The 25,156-nt window shown below is 49.8% G+C and overlaps 1 protein-coding gene across 1 annotated transcript; it reads left to right on the plus strand.

The window, feature by feature from the left end:
• Positions 1-267: 267 nt before the first annotated feature.
• NDUFV1 (NADH:ubiquinone oxidoreductase core subunit V1) lies at positions 268-24,740 on the plus strand. The gene is made up of 10 exons (XM_038764338.1): positions 268-484; positions 5,346-5,428; positions 5,572-5,742; positions 12,360-12,543; positions 12,682-12,871; positions 18,771-18,983; positions 19,073-19,239; positions 19,358-19,439; positions 24,214-24,359; positions 24,494-24,740. Exons 1-10 carry the CDS (start codon positions 413-415, stop codon positions 24,578-24,580), a joined length of 1,395 nt encoding a protein of 464 aa, XP_038620266.1. The 5' UTR covers positions 268-412; the 3' UTR covers positions 24,581-24,740.
• Positions 24,741-25,156: the final 416 nt, after the last annotated feature.

The following is a 25,156-nucleotide window of genomic DNA, read 5'->3' on the forward strand; positions in this document are numbered from 1 at the left end:
CGCACGCACGTTCCGACGCACGCGCGCCCGTTCCGACGCACGCGCGCCCGTTCCGACGCACGCGCGCCCGTTCCGACGCACGCGCGCCCGTTCCGACGCACGCACGCCCGTTCCGACGCACGCCCGCACGTTCCTACGCACGCACGCACGTTCTTCGGGTCGCCGTCCGCCTTGAACGCCGCTCAGGGGCGCGCGTGCGCGGGCGGCTGGTGACGCCATCGGCGCGCGCCGGTCGACGTCATCCCCGCGCGCCGCGCCGCGCATGCGCATATCGCCTTCGCTCTCCCGGTGAGGCTGAAGGTGACAGAAGGAGGGTGAAGCGGGCGAAGGTGCCGGCCCCCGGTCATCCCGGAGCTTCCGTCCGCCCTCCCTCCCTCCATTCCGCCCTCCATCCGGGGCCCCGCCGTGCAAGATGCTGGCGGCGCGCCGGTTGGCTCGGGGGTCGCTCCCCGGGGGCGCCCTGAGGGGATTCTCGGCACAGGCGGTGAGCGCCAGTGCGCATGCGCGGGGGAGGGAGGGAGGGAGGAGGGAGGGAGGAAGTGCGCGTGCGCGCGGGGCGGAGGACTAATAATAATCATCATCAATCAATCAATCGTATTTATTGAGCGCTTACTGTGTGCAGAGCACTGTACTAAGCGCTTGGGAAGTAATAATAATAATGTTGCTATTTGTGCACCTGTCCCCTCATATTTATATATTGTAAATTGTATAATTTATACAAGTAAATTATATGTATTTATCTGTACATAGCTGTATTGCTTATATTGATGCCTGTTTAACTGTTTACTTGTTTTGATGGGTAGGTAGCTATAATTCTGTTTCTTCAGTGCTCTGCACATAGTGAGCGCTTAACAAATGCCATCATTATTATTATTATTATATGTGTTTATCTGCACATAGCTGTATTGCTTATATTGATGCCTGTTTAACTGTTTACTTGTTTTGATGGGTAGGTAGCTATAATTCTGTTTCTTCAGTGCTCTGCACATAGTGAGCGCTTAACAAATGCCATCATTATTATTATTATTATATGTGTTTATCTGCACATAGCTGTATTGCTTATATTGATGCCTGTTTAACTGTTTACTTGTTTTGATGGGTAGGTAGCTATAATTCTGTTTCTTCAGTGCTCTGCACATAGTGAGCGCTTAACATGCCATCATTATTATTATTATTATTATATGTATTTTTCTGCACATAGCTGTATTGCTTATATTGATGCCTGTTTAACTGTTTACTTGTTTTGATGGGTAGGTAGCTATAATTCTGTTTCTTCAGTGCTCTTAACATAGTGAGCGCTTAACAAATGCCATCATTATTATTATTATTATATGTGTTTATCTGCACATAGCTGTATTGCTTATATTGATGCCTGTTTAACTGTTTACTTGTTTTGATGGGTAGGTAGCTATAATTCTGTTTCTTCAGTGCTCTGCACATAGTGAGCGCTTAACAAATGCCATTATTATCATTATTATTTATATTGATGCTATTGATGTCCGTTTCCTTGTTTTGTTGTCCGTTTCCCCCACTTCTAGACTGTGAGCCCGGTGTGGGCAGGGACCGTCCCTATCTGTGGCCCAGTTGTACTTCCCAAGCGCTTAGTCCAGTGCTCTGCACATAGTAAGCGCTCAATAAATACGATTGATGATGATGATGATGAGGTTGTCCCACGTGGGGCTTGCAGTCTTCATCCCCATTTTACAGATGAGGGAACTGAGGCACACAGAAGTGAAGTGACTTGCCCAAGGTCACACAGCAGGCATGTGGGGGAGGCGGGATTCGAACCCATGACCTCTGACTCCCAAGCCCGCGCTCTTTCCAATCAGTCAATCAATCGTATTTATTGAGCACTTACTGTGTGCAGAGCACTGGACTAAGCGCTTGGGAAGTACAAGTCGGCAACATCTAGAGACGGTCCCTACCCAACGGTGGGCTCACAGTCTAGAAGGGGGAGACAGAGAACAAAACCAAACATATTAACAAAATAAAGTAAATAGAATAGATATGTACAAGTAAAATAAATGAATAAATAGATTAATAAATACTACTACTACTACTATTAATAGTAATAGTGGTGGCATTTATTAATAATAGTAATGATAATGACTTTTGCTAAGCGCTTACTATGTGCCAAGCACTGTTCTAAGCTCTGGGGGGAAACAAGGTGATCAGGTGGTCCCACGGGGGGCTCACAGTCTTCATCCCGACTCCACCTCTTGTCAGCTGTGTAACTTTGGGCAAGTCACTTCACTTCTCTGGGCCTCAGTTCCCTCATCTGTAAAATGGGGATGAAGACTGTGAGCCCCCCGTGGGACAACCTGATCACCTCGTAACCTCCCCAGTGCTTAGAACGGTGCTTTGCACATAGTAAGCGCTTAATAAATGCCATCATTATTATTATTATTATTATTAATCCCCATTTTGCAGATGAGGGAACTGAGGCCCAGAGAAGTGAAGTGACTTGCCCAAAGTCACACAGCTGACAAAAGGGTGGAGCCGAGATTAGAACCCATGACCTCTGACTCCAAAACCCGGCTCTTACCACTGAGCCACTCCGCTTCTCTGAGTGCGCTTACTGTGTGCAAAGCACTGTTCTAAGCGCTGGGGAGGTTGCAAGGCGATCAGGTGGTCCCACGGGGGGCTCACAGTCTTCATCCCCATTTTCATTCATTCATTCATTCAATCGTATATATTGAGCGCTTACTGTGTGCAGAGCACTGTACTAAGCGCTTGGGAAGTCCAAGTTCTAAGCGCTAGGGAGGTTACAAGGTGATCAGGTTGTCCCATGTGGGGCTCACAGTCTTAATCCCCATTTTCCAGATGAGGTAACTGAGGCCCAGAGAATTTAAGTGACTTGTCCAAAGTCACACAGCTGACAAGTGGCGGAGCTTAGATTAGAACCCATGACCTCTGACTCCCAAGCCCGGGCTCTTTCCACTGAGCCACGCTGCTTCTGTAAGCGCTTACTATGTGCCAAGCACTGTTCTAAGCGCTGGGGAGGTTACAAGGCGATCAGGTGGTCCCACGGGGGGCTCACAGTCTTCATCCCCATTTTATAGATGAGGCACAGAGAATAATAGTAATATTGATGGCATTTATTAAGCGCTTACGAGGTTACAAGGTGATCAGGCGGTCCCACGGGGGGCTCACAGTCGTCATCCCCATTTTACAGGTGAGGGAACTGAGGCCCAGAGAAGTGAAGTAACTTGCCCAAAGAATGAGTGAATGAATGGTTGTCCCAAGCGCCTAGTACAGTGCTCTGCACACAGTAAGCGCTCAATGAATGCGATTGAATGAATACAGAAAATAATAATGTTTTTGGTATTTGCGAAGCGCTTTCTATGTGCTAAACTCTTTGGGAGATGCAGAGATAATAATAATAACGATGGCATTTATTAAGCGCTTACTATGTGCAAAGCACTGTTCTAAGCGCTGGGGAGGTTACAATAATAATAATAATAATGATGGCATTTGTTAAGTGCTTACTATGTGCAAGGCACTGTTCTAAGCGCTGGGGAGGTTACAATAATAATAATAATGATGGCATTTGTTAAGCGCTTACTATGTGCAAGGCATTGTTCTAAGCGCTGGGGAGGTTACAATAATAATAATAATAATGATGGCATTTGTTAAGCGCTTACTATGTGCAAGGCACTGTTCTAAGCGCTGGGGAGGATACAAGGTGATCAGGTTGCTCCACGGGGGGGCTCACAGTCTTAACGCCCATTTTACAGAGGAGGTAACTGAGGCACAGAGAAGTTAAATGACTTGCCCAAGGTCACACAGCTGACAATTGGTGGAGCCGGGATTTGAACCCAAGACCTCCGACTCCCAAGCCCGCGTTCTTTCCACTGAGCAACATGGAGTGAGCCCGTTGTTGGGTAGGGACCGTCTCTGTACGTTGCCGATTTGTACTTCCCAAGCGCTTAGTACAGTGCTCTTGCACACAGTAAGCAGACATGCACATATAGAGAAGCAGCGTGGCTTAGTGGAAAGGGCACGGGCTTGGGAGTCAGAGGTCGTGGGTTCGAATCCCGGCTCTGCCACTTCATCATCATCAATCGTATTTATTGAGCGCTTCCTGTGTGCAGAGCACTGTACTAAGCGCTTGGGAAGTACAAATTGGCAACATATAGAGATAGTCCCTACCCACCAGTGGGCTCACAGTCTTAAAGGGGGAGACAAAACCAAACATACTAACAAAATAAAATAAATGCCACTTGCCTGCTGGACGACCTTGGGCAAGTCACTTCACTTCTCTGGGCCTCAGTTCCCTCATCTGTAAAATGGGGGTGAAGACTGTGAGCCCCCCCGCGGGACCACCTGATCGCCTTGTAACCTCCCCAGCGCTTAGAACAGTGCTTTGCACAGAGTAAGCGCTTAATAAATGCCATTATTATTATATCATCTGGAAAATGGGGATTAAAAGTGTGAGCCCCACGTGGGACAACCCGATTACCCTGTATCTACCCCAGTGCTTAGAACAGTGCTTGGCACACAGTAAGTGCTTAAGGAATGCCAAGCGCTTAGTACAGTGCTCTGCACACAGTAAGCGCTCAATAAATACGAGTGAATGAATGAATAATAATAATAATGATGGCATTTATTAAGCGCTTACTGTGTGCAAAGCACTGTTCTAAGCGCTGGGGGAGATACAAGGTAATCAAGTTGTCCCACGTGGGGCTCACAGACTTAATCCCCATTTTACAGATGAGGTAACTGAGGCACGGAGATGTGAAGTATGATGGCATTTATTAAGCGCTCACTATGTGCAAAGCACTGTTCTAAGCGCTGGGGTAGATACAAGGTAATCAAGTTGTCCCATGTGGGGCTCACAGACCTAATCCCCATTTTCCAGGTGAGGTAACTGAGGCCCAGAGAAGTGAAGTGACTGGCCCAAAGTCACACAGCTGACAAGTGGCAGAGCTGGGATTTGAACCCACGACCTCCGACTCCAAAGCCCAGGCTCTTTCCACTGAGCCACGCTGCTTCTATGAATGAATGAATCTTCTAGACTGTAAGCCCCCTGTTGGGTAGGGACCGTCTCTAGATGTTGCCAAGTTGGACTTCCCAAGCGCTTAGTACAGTGCTCTGCACACAGGAAGCGCTCAATAAATACGATTGATTGATTGATTGATTGAATGAATGACCGGACACAGACGACTGAGAGACCGAGAGGGTGGCGGGACCCCCTGGGTGTGGGGGCGGGGGTCCGGCCCCCCACCCTGCCCTGAGCCGCGATCCCAATTTGTACTTCCCAAGCGCTTAGTCCAGTGCTCTGCACATAGTAAGCGCTCAACAAATACGATTGATGACGGTGGTGATGATGATGATCCCCGCAGGCCGCGCCCAAGAAGACGACATTTGGGTCGCTGAAGGACGAGGACCGCATCTTCACCAACCTCTACGGCCGCCACGACTGGAGGTGAGACGGCAACCACCCTCCCTCTCCCCTTAATAATAGGAATAATAATAATGGTATTTGTTAAGCGCTTACTGTGTGCTGAGCACTGTTCTAAGCGCTGCTCGCCTAGACCCCCCCCCCCCCCCAAATCTGTTCCCCCCCAGGCTTAAAGGGGCGCTGAGGCGCGGCGACTGGTACAAGACGAAGGAGATCCTGCTGAAGGGGCCCGACTGGATCCTCGGGGAGGTCAAGGCCTCGGGCCTGCGGGGCCGCGGCGGGGCCGGCTTCCCCACGGGCCTCAAGTGGAGCTTCATGAACAAGCCTTCGGACGGCAGGTGCCGGGGGGGAGACCGAGGGAGAGGCCGCGGGCGGGGAGGGGTCCCGGGACAGCCCCCCGCCGCCCCCCCAGAACGTGAGGGGTCTGCCCGTAATCATAACGATGGCATTTATTAAGCGCTTACTATGTGCAAACATCATCATCATCATCAATCGTATTGATTGAGCGCTTACTACGCGCAGAGCACTGGACTAAGCGCTCGGGAAGTCCAAATTGGCAACATTCACCTCCTCCAGGAGGCCTTCCCAGACTGAGCCCCTTCTTTCCTCTCCCCCTCGTCCCCTTCTCCATCCCCCCGTCTTACCTCCTTCCCTTCCCCACAGCACCTGTATATATGTATATATGGTTGTACATATTTATTACTCTATTTATTTATTTTACTTGTACATTTCTATCCTACTTATTTTATTTTGTTGGTATGTTTGGTTCTGTTCTCTGTCTCCCCCTTTTAGACTGTGAGCCCACTGTTGGGTAGGGACTGTCTCTATGTGATGCCAATTTGTACTTCCCAAGCGCTTAGTACAGTGCTCTGCACATAGTAAGCGCTCAATAAATACGATTGATTGATTGATTGATTGATTGATCTAGAGACAGTCCCTACCCAACAGCGGGCTCACAGTCTCCAAGGGGGAGACGGAGAACAAAACCAGACTCACAAAATAAAATAAATAGATATGTACAAATAAAATAGAGTAATAAATCTGTACAAACGTATATACATATATACAGGTGCTGTGGGGAAGGGAAGGAGGGAAGATGGGGGGGATGGAGAGGGGGACGAGGGGGAGCGCTTGCTATGTTCAAGGCCCTGCTGAGAGCTCACCTCCTCCAGGAGGCCTTCCCAGACTGAGCCCCTTCCTTCCTCTCCCCCTCGTCCCCCTCTCCATCCCCCCATCTTACCTCCTTCCCTTTCCCACAGCACCTGTATATATGTTTGTACATATTTATTACTCTATTTATTTTACTTGTACATATCTATTCTATTTATTTTGTTAGTATGCTTGGTTTTGTTCTCCGTCTCCCCCTTCTAGACTGTGAGCCCACTGTTGGGTAGGGACTGTCTCTAGATGCTGCCAATTTGGACTTCCCAAGCGCTTAGTACAGTGCTCTGCACATAGTAAGCGCTCAATAAATACGATTGATGATGATGATGATGATGATGCAAAGCACTGTTCTAAGCGCCGAGGAGTTCACAAGGTGATCGGGTTGTCCCGCGGCAGGGGGGTCACAGTCTTCCTCCCCATTTTCCAGGTGAGGTCACCGAGGCCCAGAGAAGCGAAGCGAGTTGCCCAAAGTCCCCCAGCTGACAAGTGGCGGAGCCGGGATTTGAACCCGTGCCCTCTGACTCTAGAGCCCAGGCCCTTTCCACTGAGCCACGCTGCTTTAACGCTAACCCCCTTATTGGATCCGGAAGGCAATTTTAGATTGATAATAATAATAATAATAATAATAACAATGGCATTTATTAAGCGCTTACTATGTGCAAAGCACTGTTCTAAGCGCTGGGGAAGTTACAAGGTGATCAGGTTGTCCCATGTAGGGCTCACAGTCTTCATCCCCATTTTACAGATGAGGTAACTGAGGCCCAGAGAAGTGAAGTGACTTGCCCAAAGTCACACAGCTGCCAAGTGGCGGAGCCGGGATTTGAACCCATGACCTCTGACTCCCAAGCCCGGGCTCTTTCCACTGAGCCATGCTGCTTCTCTATCAATTGATGATTGATTTTTAGACTGTGAGCCCACTGTTGGGTAGGGACTGTCTCTAGATGTTGCCAATTTGTACTTCCCAAGCGCTTAGTCCAGTGCTCTGCACATAGTAAGCGCTCAATAAATACGATTGATGGTGAAAGGCAATGTGGGAGACGATACGGCGAGAGCCTCCGACGGAAAGTACCTTTCGAGGACTCAGCTTGGGCACACCGCCGCCGTCACCTGCTTCCGAGACCTTGTTTTCTTCAGCAAAGCCCGTAACTGCGGAGACGACGGGGGGGGGGGGCGTGAAACTCTTTTTAAGTCGGTGATTATTAAACTAAATTAAGAATTTAGTTTAATTAATTAAAAATTTAAAATTAATTTAAAATTAATTTTTTAATTTTAAATTTTGATAAATCTTAAATTTCAAATTAATTTAAAATAAATAAAATAAAAAATTAATTCAAAATTTAGTTTAATTAATTGAAAATTTAGTTTAATTAAAAAATTAAAAGTTTAATAAATTAAACCAAAGCCAATAGGGCGACAGTCGGGGACCCTGTCCCGCCGAGAATATTTACGTGTAAAAGAGAGGATGCCGTGGTTGCGGGCGACTCCGGTCGTCATCATCATCATCATCATCATCAATCGTATTTATTGAGCGCTTACTATGTGCAGAGCACTGGACTAAGCGCTTGGGAAGTACAAATTGGCAACATCTAGAGACAGTCCCTACCCAACAGCGGGCTCACAGTCTAAAAGGGGGAGACAGAGAACAAAACCAAACATACTAACAAAATAAAATAAATAGAATAGATATGTACAAATAAAATAAATAAATAAATAAATAGAGTAAAACAATATGTACAAACATATATACATATATACAGGTGCTGTGGGGAAGGGAAGGAGGTAATTTGGACGTCATTTGGACGGCTGGTTTTATAATGGGCCGAGGGCACCGCAGGGCCTTTCGCCCAAGGTAAATTAAATCATCATCGTCATCAATCGTATTTATTGAGAACCCGCCCTGCTATTTTTATTTTTTTTTTAATGGCATTTATTAAGCACTTACTATGTGCAAAGCACCGTCCTAATCGGCCATCAACCGGTAGTGTTCACCAAACACCGTACTGCCCACTAAGCATAAAATAATAATAATGGCACTTATTAAGCGCTTACTATGTGCAAAGCACTGTCCTAATTGGCCATCAACCGGTAGTGTTCACCAAACACCGTACTGCCCACTAAGCATAAAATAATAATAATGGCATTTATTAAGCGCTTACTATGTGCAAAGCACCGTCCTAATCGGCCATCAACCGGTAGTGTTCACCAAACACCGTACTGCCCACTAAGCATAAAATAATAATAATGGCACTTATTAAGCGCTTACTATGTGCAAAGCACCGTCCTAATTGGCCATCAACCGGTAGTGTTCACCAAACACCGTACTGCCCACTAAGCATAAAATAATAATAATGGCATTTATTAAGCGCTTACTGTGTGCAAAGCACTGTCCTAATTGGCCATCAACCGGTAGTGTTCACCAAACACCGTACTGCCCACTAAGCATAAAATAATAATAATGGCATTTATTAAGCACTTACTGTGTGCAAAGCACTGTCCTAATTGGCCATCAACCGGTAGTGTTCACCAAACACCGTACTGCCCACTAAGCATAAAATAATAATAATGGCATTTAGTAAGCGCTTACTATGTGCAAAGCACCGTCCTAATCGGCCGTCAACCAGTAGTGTTCACCAAACAAACACCGTACTGCCCACTAAGCATAAAATAATAATAATGGCATTTATTAAGCGCTTACTATGTGCAAAGCACCATCCTAATCGGCCACCAACCAGTAGTGTTCACCAAACGCCGTACTGCCCACTAAGCATAAAATAATAATAATGGCATTTATTAAGCGCTTACTGTGTGCAAAGCACTGTCCTAATTGGCCATCAACCGGTAGTGTTCACCAAACACCGTACTGCCCACTAAGCATAAAATAATAATAATGGCATTTATTAAGCGCTTACTGTGTGCAAAGCACTGTCCTAATTGGCCATCAACCGGTAGTGTTCACCAAACACCGTACTGCCCACTAAGCATAAAATAATAATAATGGCATTTAGTAAGCGCTTACTATGTGCAAAGCACCGTCCTAATCGGCCGTCAACCAGTAGTGTTCACCAAACAAACACCGTACTGCCCACTAAGCATAAAATAATAATAATGGCATTTATTAAGCGCTTACTATGTGCAAAGCACCATCCTAATCGGCCACCAACCAGTAGTGTTCACCAAACGCCGTCCTGCCCACTAAGCATAAAATAATAATAATGGCATTTATTAAGCGCTTACTTTGTGCAAAGCACCATCCTAATCGGCCACCAACCAGTAGTGTTCACAAAACCCCGTACTGCCCACTAAGCATAAAATAATAATAATGGCATTTGTTAAGCGCTTACTACAAGCAGAGCTGAGCGCATAGCACCGTCCTAATCGGCCATCAACCAGTAGTGTTCACAAAACACCGTACTGCCCACTAAGCATAAAATAATAATAATGGCATTTGTTAAGCGCTTACTACGAGCTGTTCTAAGCGCTGGGGTGGGGGATACAGGGTGATCAAGCTGCCCTACATGAGGCTCACAATCTTAATCCCCATTTTGCAGGTGAGGTCACTGAGGCTCGGAGAAGTAGCTTCTCTAGCTGCACGTCACTAACAAAGTAAATAGAATAGTAAATATGTCCAAGTAAAATAAATAGAGCGTGGCTCGGTGGAAAGAGCCCGGGCTTTGGAGTCAGAGGTCGCGGGTTCGAATCCCTGCTCCGCCACATGTCTGCTGTGTGACCTTGGGCAAGTCACTTAACTTTTAGACTGTGAGCCCACTGTTGGGTAGGGACTGTCTCTATGTGTTGCCAATTTGTACTTCCCAAGCGCTTAGTACAGTGGTCTGCACATAGGTAAGCGCTCAATAAATACGATAGATGATGATGATGATATGTTGCCAACTTGTACTTCCCAAGCGCTTAGTACAGTGCTCTGCACACAGTAAGCGCTCAATTAATACGATTGATTGATTCTCTGAGCCTCAGTTACCTCATCTGTAAATGGGGATTGACTGTGAGCCCCACGTGGGACAACCTGATCATGTTATATCCCCCCAGCGCTTAGAACAATGCTTTGCACATAGTAAGCGCTTAACAAATGCCATTATTATTATTATTATTACTATTATAGACAGGGGCTGTGGGGAGGGAAAGGAGGTAGGGGAGGGGGAGAGGAAAAAGGGGGCTCAGTCTGGAAGTGTAGGGGCCCGAGTCCTAGGGTGGCTGTGGAGGTGAAGAGGCATTCATTCATTCCTTCAATCGTATTTATTGAGCGCTTACTGTGTGCAGAGCACTGTACTGAGCGCCCACCTCCTCCAGGAGGCCTTCCCAGACTGAGCCCCTTCCTTCCTCTCCCTCTCGTCCCCCCTCTCCATCCTCCCCATCTTACCTCCTTCCCTTCCCCACAGCACCTGGATATATGGATATATGTTTGTACAGAGAAGCAGCGTGGCTCAATGGAAAAGAGCACGGGCTTTGGAGTCAGAGGTCATGGGTTCAAATCCCGACTCTGCCAATTGTCAGCTGTGTGACTTTGGGCAAGTCACTTAACTTCTCGGTGCCTCAGTCACCTCATCTGTAAAATGGGGATAAAGACTGTGAGCCCCACGTGGGACAACCTGATCACCTTGTAACCTCCCCAGCGCTTAGAACAGTGCTTTGCACATAGTAAGCGCTTAATAAATGCCATGATTATTATTATTATTATTTGTAGAGATTTATTACTCTATTTATTTATTTGTGCATATTTATTCTATTTATTTTATTCTGTTAGTATGTTTGGTTTTGTTCTCTGTCTCCCCCTTCTAGACCGTGAGCCCACTGTCGGGTAGGGACCGTCTCTCTATGTTGCCAACTTGTCCTTCCCAAGCGCTTAGTCCAGTGCTCTGCACACAGTAAGCGCTCAATAAATACGATCGATTGATTGACTGATTGATTGTACTAAGCGCTTGGGAAGTCCAAGTCGGCAACGTCTAGAGACGGTCCCTACCCAACGTCATCATCAATCGTATTTATCGAGCGCTTACCGTGTGCAGAGCACTGTACTAAGCGCTTGGGAAGGACAAGTTGGCAACATCTAGAGACGGTCCCTACCCAACATCATCATCAATCGTATTTATCGAGCGCTTACTGTGTGCAGAGCACTGTACTAAGCGCTTGGGAAGTCCAAGTTGGCAACATAGAGAGACGGTCCCTACCCAACATCATCATCAATCATATTTATTGAGCGCTTACTGTGTGCAGAGCACTGTATTAAGCGCTTGGGAAGGACAAGTTGGCAACATCTAGAGACAGTCCCTACTCAACATCATCATCAATCGTAGTTATCGAGCGCTTACTGTGTGCAGAGCACTGTACTAAGCGCTTGGGAAGTCCAAGTTGGCAACATCTAGAGACAGTCCCTACTCAACATCATCATCAATCGTAGTTATTGAGCGCTTACTGTGTGCAGAGCACTGTACTAAGCGCTTGGGAAGTCCAAGTTGGCAACATAGAGAGACGGTCCCTACCCAACATCATCATCAATCGTAGTTATCGAGCGCTTACCTTGTGCAGAGCACTGTACTAAGCGCTTGGGAAGGACAAGTTGGCAACGTCTAGAGACGGTCCCTACTCAACATCATCATCAATCGTAGTTATCGAGCGCTTACCGTGTGCAGAGCACTGTACTAAGTGCTTGGGAAGGACAAGTTGGCAACATAGAGAGACGGTCCCTACCCAACAGCGGGCTCACAGTCTAGAAGGGCAGAAGCGCGTGGTTGGGGGTCGGCGGGGTGGGGGGATAAGCCCCTCCTGGTGCCCACAGACCCAAATACCTGGTGGTGAACGCGGATGAGGGGGAGCCGGGCACCTGCAAGGACCGCGAGATCCTGCGCCACGACCCCCACAAGCTGGTGGAGGGCTGCCTGGTCGGGGGCCGCGCCATGGGGGCCCGCGCGGCCTACATCTACGTCCGCGGGGAGTTCTACAACGAGGCCTCCAACCTGCAGGTCGGGAGCCCGGGGTGGGGGGACGGACGCGGGGAGGTGGGGACGGGGAGGCCGAGGGGGCGGACCGGGGCGGGGGGGTGGCGGCGGGCGGCGGGGTGACCGGGGACCCCCGGCCCCCGCCGACGCGGTCCCCGGCAGGTGGCCATCCGCGAGGCCTACGAGGCCGGCCTGCTGGGCCGGGACGCCTGCGGCTCGGGCTACGACTTCGACGTGTTCGTGGTGCGAGGCGCCGGGGCCTACATCTGCGGCGAGGAGACGGCCCTCATCGAGTCCATCGAGGGCAAGCAGGGCAAGCCCCGCCTCAAGCCGCCCTTCCCCGCCGACGTGGGTGAGGCCCTGCTGAGAGCTCACCTCCTCCAGGAGGCCTTCCCAGACTGAGCCCCTTCCTTCCTCTCCCCCTCATCCCCCTCTCCATCCCCCCCATCTTACCTCCTTCCCTTCCCCACAGCACCTGTATATATGGTTGTACATATTTATTACTCTATTTACTTATTTTACTTGAACATATCTATCCTATTTATTTTATTTTGTTAGTATGTTTGGTTTTGTTCCCTGTCTCCCCCTTTTAGACTGTGAGCCCGCTGTTGGGTAGGGACCGTCTCTCTATGTTGCCAACTTGGACTTGCCAAGCGCTTAGTACAGTGCTCTGCACACAGTAAGCCCCTTCCCCACAGCACCTGTATATATGTATATATGTTTGTACATATTTATTACTCTATTTATTTATTTTACTTGTACATATCTATCCTATTTATTTTATTTTGTTAGTATGTTTGGTTTTGTTCTCTGTCTCCCCCCTTTTAGACCGTGAGCCCGCTGTTGGGTAGGGACCGTCTCTCTATGTTGCCAACTTGGACTTGCCAAGCGCTTAGTACAGTGCTCTGCACACAGTAAGCCCCTTCCCCACAGCACCTGTATATATGTATATATGGTTGTACATATTCATTACTCTATTTATTTTACTTGTACATATCTATCCTATTTATTTTATTTTGTTAGTATGTTTGGTTTTGTTCTCTGTCTCCCCCTTTTAGACCGTGAGCCCACTGTTGAGTAGGGACTGTCTCTATATGTTGCCAATTTGTACTTCCCAAGTGCTTAGTACAGTGCTCTGCACATAGTAAGCGCTCAATAAATACGATTGATGATGATGATGATGACCCCCCACCCCCAGCTCCACTCCACCTCATCTCCACCTCCCCCTTCCTTCACCACACCCTAGTCTCTCAATCGATGTCGTAGTTATTAATAATAATAATATTAAGCGCTTACTATGTGCCAAGCACTGTTCTAATCGATCAATCAATCAATCGTATTTATCGAGCGCTTACTGTGTGCAGAGCACTGGACTAAGCGCTTGGGAAGTACAAGCTGGCAACATAGAGAGACAGTCCCTACCCAACAGTGGGCTCACAGTCTAAAAGAGGGAGAGACTCCCCCTGCTCTAAGCACTGGGGTAATAATGATGGTATTCATTAAGTGCTTACTATTCATTCAGTCGTATTTATTGAGCGCTTACTGTGTGCAGAGCACTGTACTGAGCGCTTGGGAAGTACAAGTTGGCAACATATAGAGACAGTCCCTACCCAACAGTGGGCTCACAGTCTAAAAGGGGGAGAGACTCCCCCTGTTCTAAGCGCCGGGGTAATAATGATGGTATTCATTAAGTGCTTACTATTCATTCAGTCGTATTTATTGAGCGCTTACTGTGTGCAGAGCACTGTACTAAGCGCTTGGGATAGAGACGGTCCCTACCCAACGTGGGCTCACAGTCTTAAAGGGGGAGAGACTCCCCCTGTTCTAAGCGCCGGGGTAATAATGATGGCATTCATTAAGTGCTTACTATTCATTCAATCGTATTTATTGAGCGCTTACTGTGTGCAGAGCACTGTACTAAGCGCTTGGGAAGTACAAGTTGGCAACATATAGAGACGGTCCCTACCCAACGTGGGCTCACGGTCTAAAAGGGGGAGAGACTCCCCCTGTTCTAAGCGCCAGGGTAATAATGATGGCATTTATTAAGTGCTTACTAGTCATTCAATCGTATTTATTCGTTCATTCATTCAATCGTATTTATTGAGCGCTTACTGTGTGCAGAGCACTGGACTAAGCGCTTGGGAAGTACAAGTTGGCAACATATAGAGACGGTCCCTACCCAACGTGGGCTCACGGTCTAAAAGGGGGAGAGACTCCCCCTGTTCTAAGCGCCGGGGTAATAATGATGGCATTTATTAAGTGCTTACTAGTCATTCAATCGTATTTATTGAGCGCTTACTGTGTGCAGAGCACTGGACTAAGCGCTTGGGAAGTACAAGTTGGCAACATAGAGAGACAGTCCCTACCCAACAATCAATCAATCAGTCGTATTTCATTCATTCATTCAATCAGATTTATGGAGCGCTTACTGTGTGCAGAGCACTGTACTAGGCGCTTGGGAAGTCCAAGTTGGCAACATATAGAGACGGTCCCTACCCAACAGTGGGCTCACAGTCTAGAGCACAGACTTGGGGGTCAGAAGGACCTGGGTTCCAATCCCAGCCCCGCCACCTGTCTGCTGTGTGACCTTGGACAAGTCTGTTCACTTCTCTGGGCCTCAGCTACCTCAACTGTAAAGTGGGGATTAAGAATGTGAGCCCCTGTGGGATGGGGACTGTGTCCAACCAGATTAACTCATAATTTGTACTTCCCAAGCGCTTAGTACAGTGCTCTGCACATAGTAAGCGCTCAATAAATACGATTGATGATGATCTACCCCATCATCATCAATCGTATTTATTGAGCGCTTACCGTGTGCAGAGCACTGTTAGAACAGTGCTCGGCACATAGTAAGCGCTTAACAAGTACAATTATTATTATTATCATTATTATTATTATTATTATGCGCTGTGGGGTTGGTGGGGAGACTATCAGGTGTCCAGAGGTCACAGATTGAGGTGCGTAGATAATAATAATAATAATAATAATAATAATAATGATAGCATTTATTAAGCGCTTACTATGTGCAAAGCACTGTTCTAAGCGCTGGGGAGGTTAACGGGGTGATCAGGTTGTCCCACGGGGGGCTCACAGTCTTCACCCCCATTTTACAGATGAGGTAACTGAGGCACAGAGAAGTTAAGTGACTTGACCGAAGTCACACAGCTGATAAGTGGTGGAGCCGGGATTTGAACCCATGACCTCCGACTCCAAAGCCCGGGCTCTTTCCACTGAGCCACGTGTAGGTGATGCAGAAGGGAGAGCAAACCGGGGAAAAGAGGGCTTAATAGGGGAAGGCCTCTTGGAGGAGATGGGATTTTCAAAGTGCTTTGAAGGTGGAGAGTGGTGGTCTGGCGTATATAATAATAATAATTAATAATAATAATGATAATGATGGCATTTGTTGAGCGCTCACTATGTGCAAAGCACTGTTCTAAGCGCCGGCATGATGGGGGAGGGAGTTCCAGGCTAGGGGGAGGACATAGGAATTGGGCCCACTCAGTCAGTCGTATTTACTGAGCACTTACTGTGTGCAGCGCACTGTACTAAGCACTTGGGAGAGTACAGAAGAAGTCCAAAAAGTACAGAGTACAAGAGAAGCAGCGTGGTGCAGTGGAAAGAGCTCGGCTCTTTCCAATTCATTCATTCATTGAATGAATTCATTCATTCATTGTACCTATCTATTCTATTTATTTTATTTTGTGAGTATGTTTGGTTTTGTTCTCTGTCTCCCCCCTTTTAGACTGTGAGCCTGCTGTTGGGTAGGGACTGTCTCTATATGTTGCCAATTTGTACTTCCCAAGCGCTTAGTCCAGTGCTCCGCACATAGTAAGCGCTCCATAAATACGATTGATGATGATGATGATGATTCGATTGTATTTATTGAGCGCTTACTGTGTGCAGAGCACTGTGCTAAGCGCTTGGGAAGTGCAGGTTGGCAACATCTAGGGACGGTCCCTACCTGACAGCGGGCTCACAGTCTAGAAGGGGGGAGACAGACAACCAAACAAAGCATAGTAACAAAATAAAATAAATAGAATAGATATGTACAAGTAAAATAGAGTAATAAATATGTACAAACATGAGCCCGCTGTTGGGTAGGGACCGTCTCTACATGTTACCGACTTGTACTTCCCAAGCGCTTAGTCCAGTGCTCTGCACACAGTAAGCGCTCAATAAATACGATTGAATGAATGAATGAATATATACAGGGTCATATAGGGTCAGCTGTGTGACTTTGGGCAAGTCACTTCACTTCTCTGTGCCTCAGTTCCCTCATCTAGAAAATGGGGATGAAGACGGTGAGCCCCCCCCCGTGGGACAACCCGATCGTCTTGTAACCTCCCCAGCGCTCGGAACAGTGCTTTGCACATAGTAAGCGCTTAATAAATGCCATCATTGGGTAGGGACCGTCTCTATATGTTGCTGACTTGTACTTCCCAAGCGCTCAGTACAGTGCTCTGCACACAGTAAGCGCTCAATAAATACGATTAATTGATCATTATGATTATTCCCGGCCCACCACGAGCTTACAGCCTAGAGGGGGAGGCCCCCGCCCCGCCACTCACTGGGTAGGGACCGTCTCTCTATGTTGCCAACTTGTACTTCCCAAGCGCTCGGTCCAGTGCTCTGCACACAGTAAGCGCTCAATAAATACGATCGATTGATCGTTATGATTATTCCCGGCCCACAACGAGCTTACAGCCTAGAGGGGGAGGCCCCCGACCCGCCGTTCGCTGGGTAGGGACCGTCTCTCTATGTTGTCAACTTGTACTTCCCAAGCGCTCGGTCCAGTGCTCTGCACACAGTAAGCGCTCAATAAATACAATCAATTGAACATTATGATTATTCCCGGCCCACAACGAGCTTACGGCCTAGAGGGGGAGGCCCCCGACCCGCCGTTCACTGGGTAGGGACCGTCTCTCTATGTTGCCAACTTGTACTTCCCAAGCGCTCGGTCCAGTGCTCTGCACACAGTAAGCGCTCAATAAATACAATCAATTGATCATTATGATTATTCCCGGCCCACAACGAGCTTACGGCCTAGAGGGGGAGGCCCCCGACCCGCCGTTCACTGGGTAGGGACCGTCTCTCTATGTTGCCAACTTGTACTTCCCAAGCGCTCGGTCCAGTGCTCCGCACACAGTAAGCGCTCAATAAATACGATTGATTGATCGTTATGATTATTCCCGGCCCACAACGAGCTTACAGCCTAGAGGGGGAGGCCCCCGCCCCGCCATTCACTGGGTAGGGACCGTCTCTCTGTGTTGCCGACTTGTACGTCCCAAGCGCTCGGTCCAGTGCTCCGCACACAGTAAGCGCTCAATAAATACAATCGATTGATCATTATGATTATTCCCGGCCCACAACGAGCTTACAGCCTAGAGGGGGAGGCCCCCGCCCCGCCATTCACTGGGTAGGGACCGTCTCTCTATGTTGCCAACTTGTACTTCCCAAGCGCTCGGTCCAGTGCTCTGCACACAGTAAGCGCTCAATAAATACAATCAATTGATCATTATGATTATTCCCGGCCCACAACGAGCTTACGGCCTAGAGGGGGAGGCCCCCGACCCGCCGTTCACTGGGTAGGGACCGTCTCTCTATGTTGCCAACTTGTACTTCCCAAGCGCTCAGTCCAGTGCTCTGCACACAGTAAGCGCTCAATAAATACGATTGATTGATCATTGTGATTATTCCCGGCCCACCACGAGCTTACAGCCTAGAGGGGGAGGCCCCCGACCCGCCATTCACTGGGTAGGGACCGTCTCTCTATGTTGCCAACTTGTACTTCCCAAGCGCTCGGTCCAGTGCTCCGCACACAGTAAGCGCTCAATAAATACGATCGATCATTGTGATTATTCCCGGCCCACAACGAGCTTACAGCCTAGAGGGGGAGGCCCCCACCCCGCCATTCACTGGGTAGGGACCGTCTCTCTATGTTGCCAGCTTGTACTTCCCAAGCGCTCGGTCCAGTGCTCCGCACGCAGTAAGCGCTCAATAAATACGATCGATTGATCATTATGATTATTCCCGGCCCACAACGAGCTTACGGCCTAGAGGGGGAGGCCCCCAACCCGCCGTTCGCTGGGTAGGGACCGTCTCTCTATGTTGCCTACTTGTACGTCCCAAGCGCTCGGTCCAGTGCTCCGCACGCAGTAAGCGCTCGATAAATACGATCGCTGGTGACGATGGCATTTATTGAGCGCTCAGTGTGGGCGCAGCCCGCAGCGTGACCCTGGCTGTGCCCGCAGGCGTGTTCGGCTGCCCCACCACGGTGGCCAACGTGGAGACGGTGGCCGTGTCCCCCACGATCTGCCGCCGGGGCGGGGCCTGGTTCGCCGGCTTCGGGCGGGAGCGCAACTCCGGCACCAAGCTGTTCAACATCTCGGGCCACGTGCGCCACCCGTGCACCGTCGAGGAGGAGATGTCCGTGCCCCTCAAGGAGCTCATCGAGAAGCACGCCGGTGGGGCCGGGGGGCCCGCGGGGGGGGGGGGGGCGGCCGGGCGGCGGGGCGGGGGCCGGCGGCCCCTGACGGCCCCCCGCGCTCCCCAGGCGGGGTGACGGGCGGCTGGGACAACCTGCTGGCGGTCATCCCCGGGGGCTCCTCCACCCCGCTGATCCCCAAGGCCGTGTGCGAGACCGTGCCGATGGACTTCGACGGGCTGGTGCAGGCGCAGAGCGGGCTGGGCACGGCCGCCGTCATCGTCATGGACCGATCGGTAACCGTGGGCCCCGTCCTTCCGTGGCTCCCGTGGGGGGAGGACGGGATGGGGAGACCTTCCGCCCCCCCGACTCCTCCTGGGGCCCCCCCGGGGTCACCCCCGCCTCCCTCCGCAGACGGACGTCGTGAAGGCCATCGCCCGTCTCATTGAGTTCTACAAGCACGAGAGCTGCGGGCAGTGCACGCCCTGCCGCGAGGGTGAGCCTTCCCACACTCACCCCCTTCCTTCCTCTCCCCCCCGTCGTCATCGTCAATCGTATTTATTGAGCGCTTACTGTGCGCAGAGTACTGGACTAAGCGCTTGGCATGTACAAATTGGCAACATCTAGAGACAGTCCCTACCCAACAGCGGGCTCACAGTCTAAAAGGGGGAGACAGAGAACAAAACCAAACATACTCACAAAATAAAATAGGATAGACATGTACAAGTAAAATAAATAAATCCACCCCCCCCATCTTACCTCCTTCCCTTCCCCACAGCACCTGGATAGATGTTTGTACAGATTTATCACTCTATTTTACTGGTACATATCTATTCTATTTATTTTATTTTGTTCGTACGTTTGGTTTGGTTCTCTGTCTCCCCCTTCTAGACTGGGAGCCCACTGGTGGGTAGGGACCGTCTCTATATAATAATAATAATAATGATGGCATTTATTAAGCGCTTACTAAAGCACTGTTCTAAGCGCTGGGGAGGTTACAAGGTGAGCGGGTTGGCCCACGGGGGGCTCCCAGTCTTCATCCCCATTTGACAGGTGAGGGAACTGAGGCCCAGAGAAGTGAAGCGACTCGCCCAAAGTCACCCAGCTGACAATTGGCGGAGCCGGGATTTGAACCCCTGACCTCTGACTCCAAAGCCCGGGCTCTTTCCACTGAGCCACGCTGCTTCTCTGTATGTTGCCAACTTGTACTTCCCAAGCGTTTAGTCCAGTGCTCTGCACACAGTAAGCGCTCAATAAATACGATTGATTGATTGAGCCCGTTCCGCCCACCGCGCTGCCCATCCCCTTCCACTCCGCAAGCCCTCCTTCCCTCCGCAAACAGGAACAGTAATCACGATGGCATTTATTAAGCGCTTACCGCGTGCAAAGCACCGCTCGAAGCGCTGGGGAGGTTCCAAGGTGATCAGGTTGTCCCACGGGGGGCTCACAGTCTTCATCCCCATTTGACAGTTGAGGTCAGTGAGGCCCAGAGAAGTTAAGTGGCGTGCCCAAAGTCACACAGCCGACAGTTGGCGGAGCCGGGATTTGAACCCGTGACCTCGGACTCCAAAGCCCGGGCTCTTTCCACCGAGCCACGCTGCTTCTCCGCACATCTCCTCCAAGAAGCCTTCCCCGACTAAGCCCTCTTGTCCTTTTCTTCTAGTCCCTTTTAATAATAATAGTAATGGCATTTATTAAGCGCTTACTATGTGCAAAGCACTGTTCTAAGCGCTGGGGAGGTTACAAGGTGATCAGGTTGTCCCGCGGGGGGCTCACAGTCTTAATCCCCATTTTCCAGATGAGGGAACTGAGGCCCAGAGAAGTGAAGTGACCTGCCCAAAGTCACACAGCTGACAGTTGGCGGAGCCAGGGTTTGAACTCGTGACCTCTGACTCCAAAGCCCGTGCCCTTTCCACTGAGCCACGCTGCTTCCCATAATGATGGTATTTGTTAAGCGCTTACTATGTGCCAAGCACTGTTCTAAGCGCTGGGGAGGTTACAAGGTGATCAGGTTGTCCCGCGGGGGGCTCACAGTCTTAATCCCCATTTTCCAGATGAGGGAACTGAGGCCCAGAGAAGTGAAGTGACTTGCCCAAAGTCACACAGCTGACAATTGGCGGAGCTGGGGTTTGAACTCATGACCTCTGACTCCAAAGCCCGTGCCCTTTCCACTGAGCCACGCTGCTTCTCATAATGATGGTATTTGTTAAGCGCTTACTATGTGCAAAGCACTGTTCTAAGCGCTGGGGAGGTCACAAGGTGATCAGGTTGACGGGGGGCTCACAGTCTTAATCCCCATTTTACAGATGAGGGAACTGAGGCCCAGAGAAGTGAAGTGACTTGCCCAAAGTCACATAGCTGACGGTGGAGCCGGGGTTTGAACTCGTGACCTCTGACTCCAAAGTCCGTTCTCTTTCCACTGAGCCATGCTGCTTCTCATAATGATGGTATTTGTTAAGCGCTTACTCTGTGCAAAGCACTGTTCTAAGCGCTGGGGAGGTCACAAGGTGATCAGGTTGACGGGGGGGCTCACAGTCTTCATCCCCGTTTTCCAGATGAGGAAACTGAGGCCCAGAGAAGTGAAGTGACTTGCCCAAAGTCACACAGCCGACAATCAGCGAGCCGGGATTTGAACCCCCGACCTCCGACTCCAAAGCCCGGGCTCTTTCCACTGAGCCACGCTGCTTCTCATAATGATGGTATTTGTTAAGCGCTTACTATGTGCAAAGCACTCTTCTAAGCGCTGGGGAGGTCACAAGGTGATCGGGTTGACGGGGGGGCTCACGGTCTTCATCCCCGTTTTCCAGATGAGGGAACTGAGGCCCAGAGAAGTGAAGGGGTGTGCCCAAAGTCACCCAGCTGACAGTTGGCAGAGTCGGGATTTGAACCCAGGACCTCCGACTCCCAAGCCCGGGCTCTTTCCACTGAGCCACGCTGCTTCTCTGCTCCTCTTGCATCGCCCCGACTTGCTCCCTTTATTCTTTGCCCCCCTCCCAGCCCCACAGCACTTGGGTACGTATCTGTAATTTCCCTGTAAACGCCGAGTACGATGCTTTGAGCACCTAATCACCTTGTATCCCCCCAGCACTTAGAACAGTGCTTTGCACATAGTAAGCACTTAAATGCCATCATCATCATCCCCCTCTCCATCCCCCCCATCTTACCTCCTTCCCTTCCCCACAGCACCTGTATATATGTATATATGCTTGTACAGATTTATTACTCTATTTATTTTACTTGTACATATCTATTCTGTTTATTCTATTTTGTTAGTATGTTTGGTTTTGTTCTCCGTCTCCCCCTTTTAGACTGTGAGCCCACTGGTGGGTAGGGACCGTCTCTATATGTTGCCAACTTGGACTTCCCAAGCGCTTAGTCCAGTGCTCTGCACACAGTAAGCGCTCAATAAATACGATGGATGATGATGATGATGATATTGAGGAGTCTTTTCTCAGTATTTGAGTCAGACTGGCATTTTTGTCCTTGCCGTGTGAGCTCACTAGCTATTTTCCCGCGCAAGGAGCTGAGATCCTTGGATTAAACGCTTCCTGTTTCCCCATCCTTGGTGAAGGGGATCATCATCATCATCATCATCATCAATCGTATTTATTGAGCGCTTACTGTGTGCAGAGCACTGTACTAAGCAGCGTGGCTCAGTGGAAAGAGCCCGGGCTTGGGAGCCAGAGGTCTTGGGTTCTAATCCCGGCTCCGCCACATTCATTCACTCAGTCGTATTTATTGAGCGCTCACTGTGTGCAGAGCACTGTACTAAGCGCTTGGGAAGTACATGTCTGCTGTGTGACCTTGGGCAAGTCACTTAACTTCTCTGAGCCTCAGTTCCCTCATCTGTAAAATGGGACTGTGAGCCCCACGTGGGACAACGTGATCACCTTGTATCCCCCCCAGCGCTTAGAACAGTGCTTCGCACATAGTAAGCGCTTAACAAATGCCATCATTATTATTATTATTACTAAGCGCTTGGGAAGTCCAAGTTGGCAACATCTAGAGACAGTCCCTACCCAACAGTGGGCTCACAGTTTAAAAGGGGGAGACAGAGAACAAAACCAGACATACTAACAAAATAAAATAAATAGAATAGATATGTACAAATAAAATAGAGTAATAAATCTGTACAAACATATATACAGGTGCTGTGGGGAAGGGAAGGAGGTAAGATGGGGGGGATGGAGAGGCGGACGAGGGGGAGAGGAGGATCATACCTGAGCCCACCCGATCTCTAGGGATGTTGAGGATGAAACGGTCTTTGAAAGAAAGCCGATAACTAGACTGTGAGCTCCTTGTTGGGTAGGAATTGTCTCTACTGTTTACTATTCTATTTATTTTATTTTGCTAATATGTTTTGTTGTCTGTCTCCCCCTCCTAGACTGTGAGCCCGCTGTTGGGTAGGGACCGTCTCTAGATTTGCCAACTTGGACTTCCCAAGCGCTCAGTTACAGTGCTCTGCACACAGCAAGCGCTCAATAAATACGATTGAATGAATGAATGAATAATAATAATAATGGCATTTATTAAGCACTTACTATGTGCAAAGCACTGTTCTAAGCGCCGGGGAGGTTACAGAGTGATCAGGTTGTCCCAAGAGGCTCACAGTCTTAATCCCCATTTTCCAGATGAGGGAACCGAGGCCCAGAGAAGTGAAGCGACTTGCCCAAAGTCACCCAGCTGACAAGGGGCGGAGCCGGGATTTGAACCCCCGACCCCCGACTCCAAAGCCCGGGCCCTTTCCACTGAGCCACGCTGCTTCTCTGCTTACTGTGTGCAGGGCGCTGTACTAAGCGCTTGGGAAGTCCAAGTTGGCACCGCACAGAGAAGAGGCACCCCTCGTCCCCCTCTCCACGCCCCCCATCTTACCTCCTTCCCTTCCCCACAGCACCTGTATATATGTAAATATGTTTGTACATATTTTTTACTCTATTTTATTTGTACATATCTATTCTGTTTATTTTATTAGTATGTTTGGTTTTGTTCTCTGTCTCCCCCTTTTAGACTGTGAGCCCACTGTTGGGTAGGGACTGTCTCTCTATGGTGCCAACTTGGACTTCCCAAGCGCTTAGCCCAGTGCTCTGCACATAGTAAGCGCTCAATAAATACGATCGATGATGATGATGACGAATACTGTTGCCAAATTGTGCTTCCCAAGCGCTCGGCACGGTGCCACGCGCACAGGAAGCGCTCAGTAAATGATTGAACGAATGAAGGAACGGTAGGCGCTCACTAAGTAGGGCCGTTTGCCCGCCCCTCCGAGGCAGGCGTGGACTGGATGAACAAAGTGATGTGGCGCTTCGTGAAGGGGGAGGCCCGGGCGGCGGAGATCGACTCGCTGTGGGAGATCAGCAAGCAGATCGAGGGGCACACCATCTGCGCCCTGGGCGACGGTGCCGCCTGGCCCGTCCAGGTACGGCGCGGGGGAGGGCGGCGGGCGGCCCCCCGGGTCGGAGGAGGGAGGTTTTGTCCACTTTTGTGTCCGCTTTTGTGTCCACTTTTGTGTCCACTTTTGTGTCCACTTTTTTGTGTCCTCCTCACCCCCAGGGCCTGATCCGCCACTTCAGACCGGAGCTGGAGCGGCGATTCCAGCGCTTCGAGGAGCAGCACGGAGCCCGCCAGGCCGCCGCCTGACACCCCCCGCGCCGCCCCACCAAATCCACACACTCCCCTCCTCCCCCCGCGAGTAAAGTTACTGCCGTCCGGCCCGGGCGGCCGCCGTTTCCCCGCGTCCCGTCCGCCCCCCGGCCGGATCCTGCTCTGATTTCTGATTAAATTCATTCGTTCGGTCGTATCTGTTGAGCGCTCACTGGGTGCGGAGCGCTGGACCGAGACTGTGAGCCCGCTGTTGGGTAGGGACTGTCTCTAATGTTGCCAGTTTGTACTTCCCAAGCGCTTAGTACAGTGCCCTGCACATAGCGCTCAATAAATACGATCGATGATTGATGATGGGGAAGTCCAAGGCGGCCACGTAGAGAGACGGTCCCTACCCAACGGCGGGCTCACGGGCTAGAAGGGGGAGACGGAGAACAGATTAAATTCACTCGTTCGGTCGTATTTATTGAGCGCTTACTGGGTGCGGAGCACTGGACCGAGCGCTGGGGAAGTCCAAGTTGGCCACATAGAGAGACGGTCCCTACCCAACGGCGGGCTCACGGGCTAGAAGGGGGAGACGGAGAACAGATTAAATTCACTCGTTCGGTCGTATTT

The sequence above is a fragment of the Tachyglossus aculeatus genome, chromosome 22 (genome assembly GCF_015852505.1).
Source record: "Tachyglossus aculeatus isolate mTacAcu1 chromosome 22, mTacAcu1.pri, whole genome shotgun sequence".
Lineage (NCBI taxonomy): Eukaryota > Metazoa > Chordata > Mammalia > Monotremata > Tachyglossidae > Tachyglossus > Tachyglossus aculeatus.

Excerpts from the sequence above, each read along its gene's own strand:
- NDUFV1 (XM_038764338.1), top strand. The coding sequence starts at position 413 with ATGCTGGCGGCGCGCCGGTTGGCTCGGGGGTCGCTCCCCGGGGGCGCC. Across the intron at positions 5,743-12,359 it reads AACAAGCCTTCGGACGGCAG|ACCCAAATACCTGGTGGTGA; the intron begins GTGCCGGGGGGG and ends TGGTGCCCACAG. Across the intron at positions 19,440-24,213 it reads GTGCACGCCCTGCCGCGAGG|GCGTGGACTGGATGAACAAA; the intron begins GTGAGCCTTCCC and ends CCTCCGAGGCAG.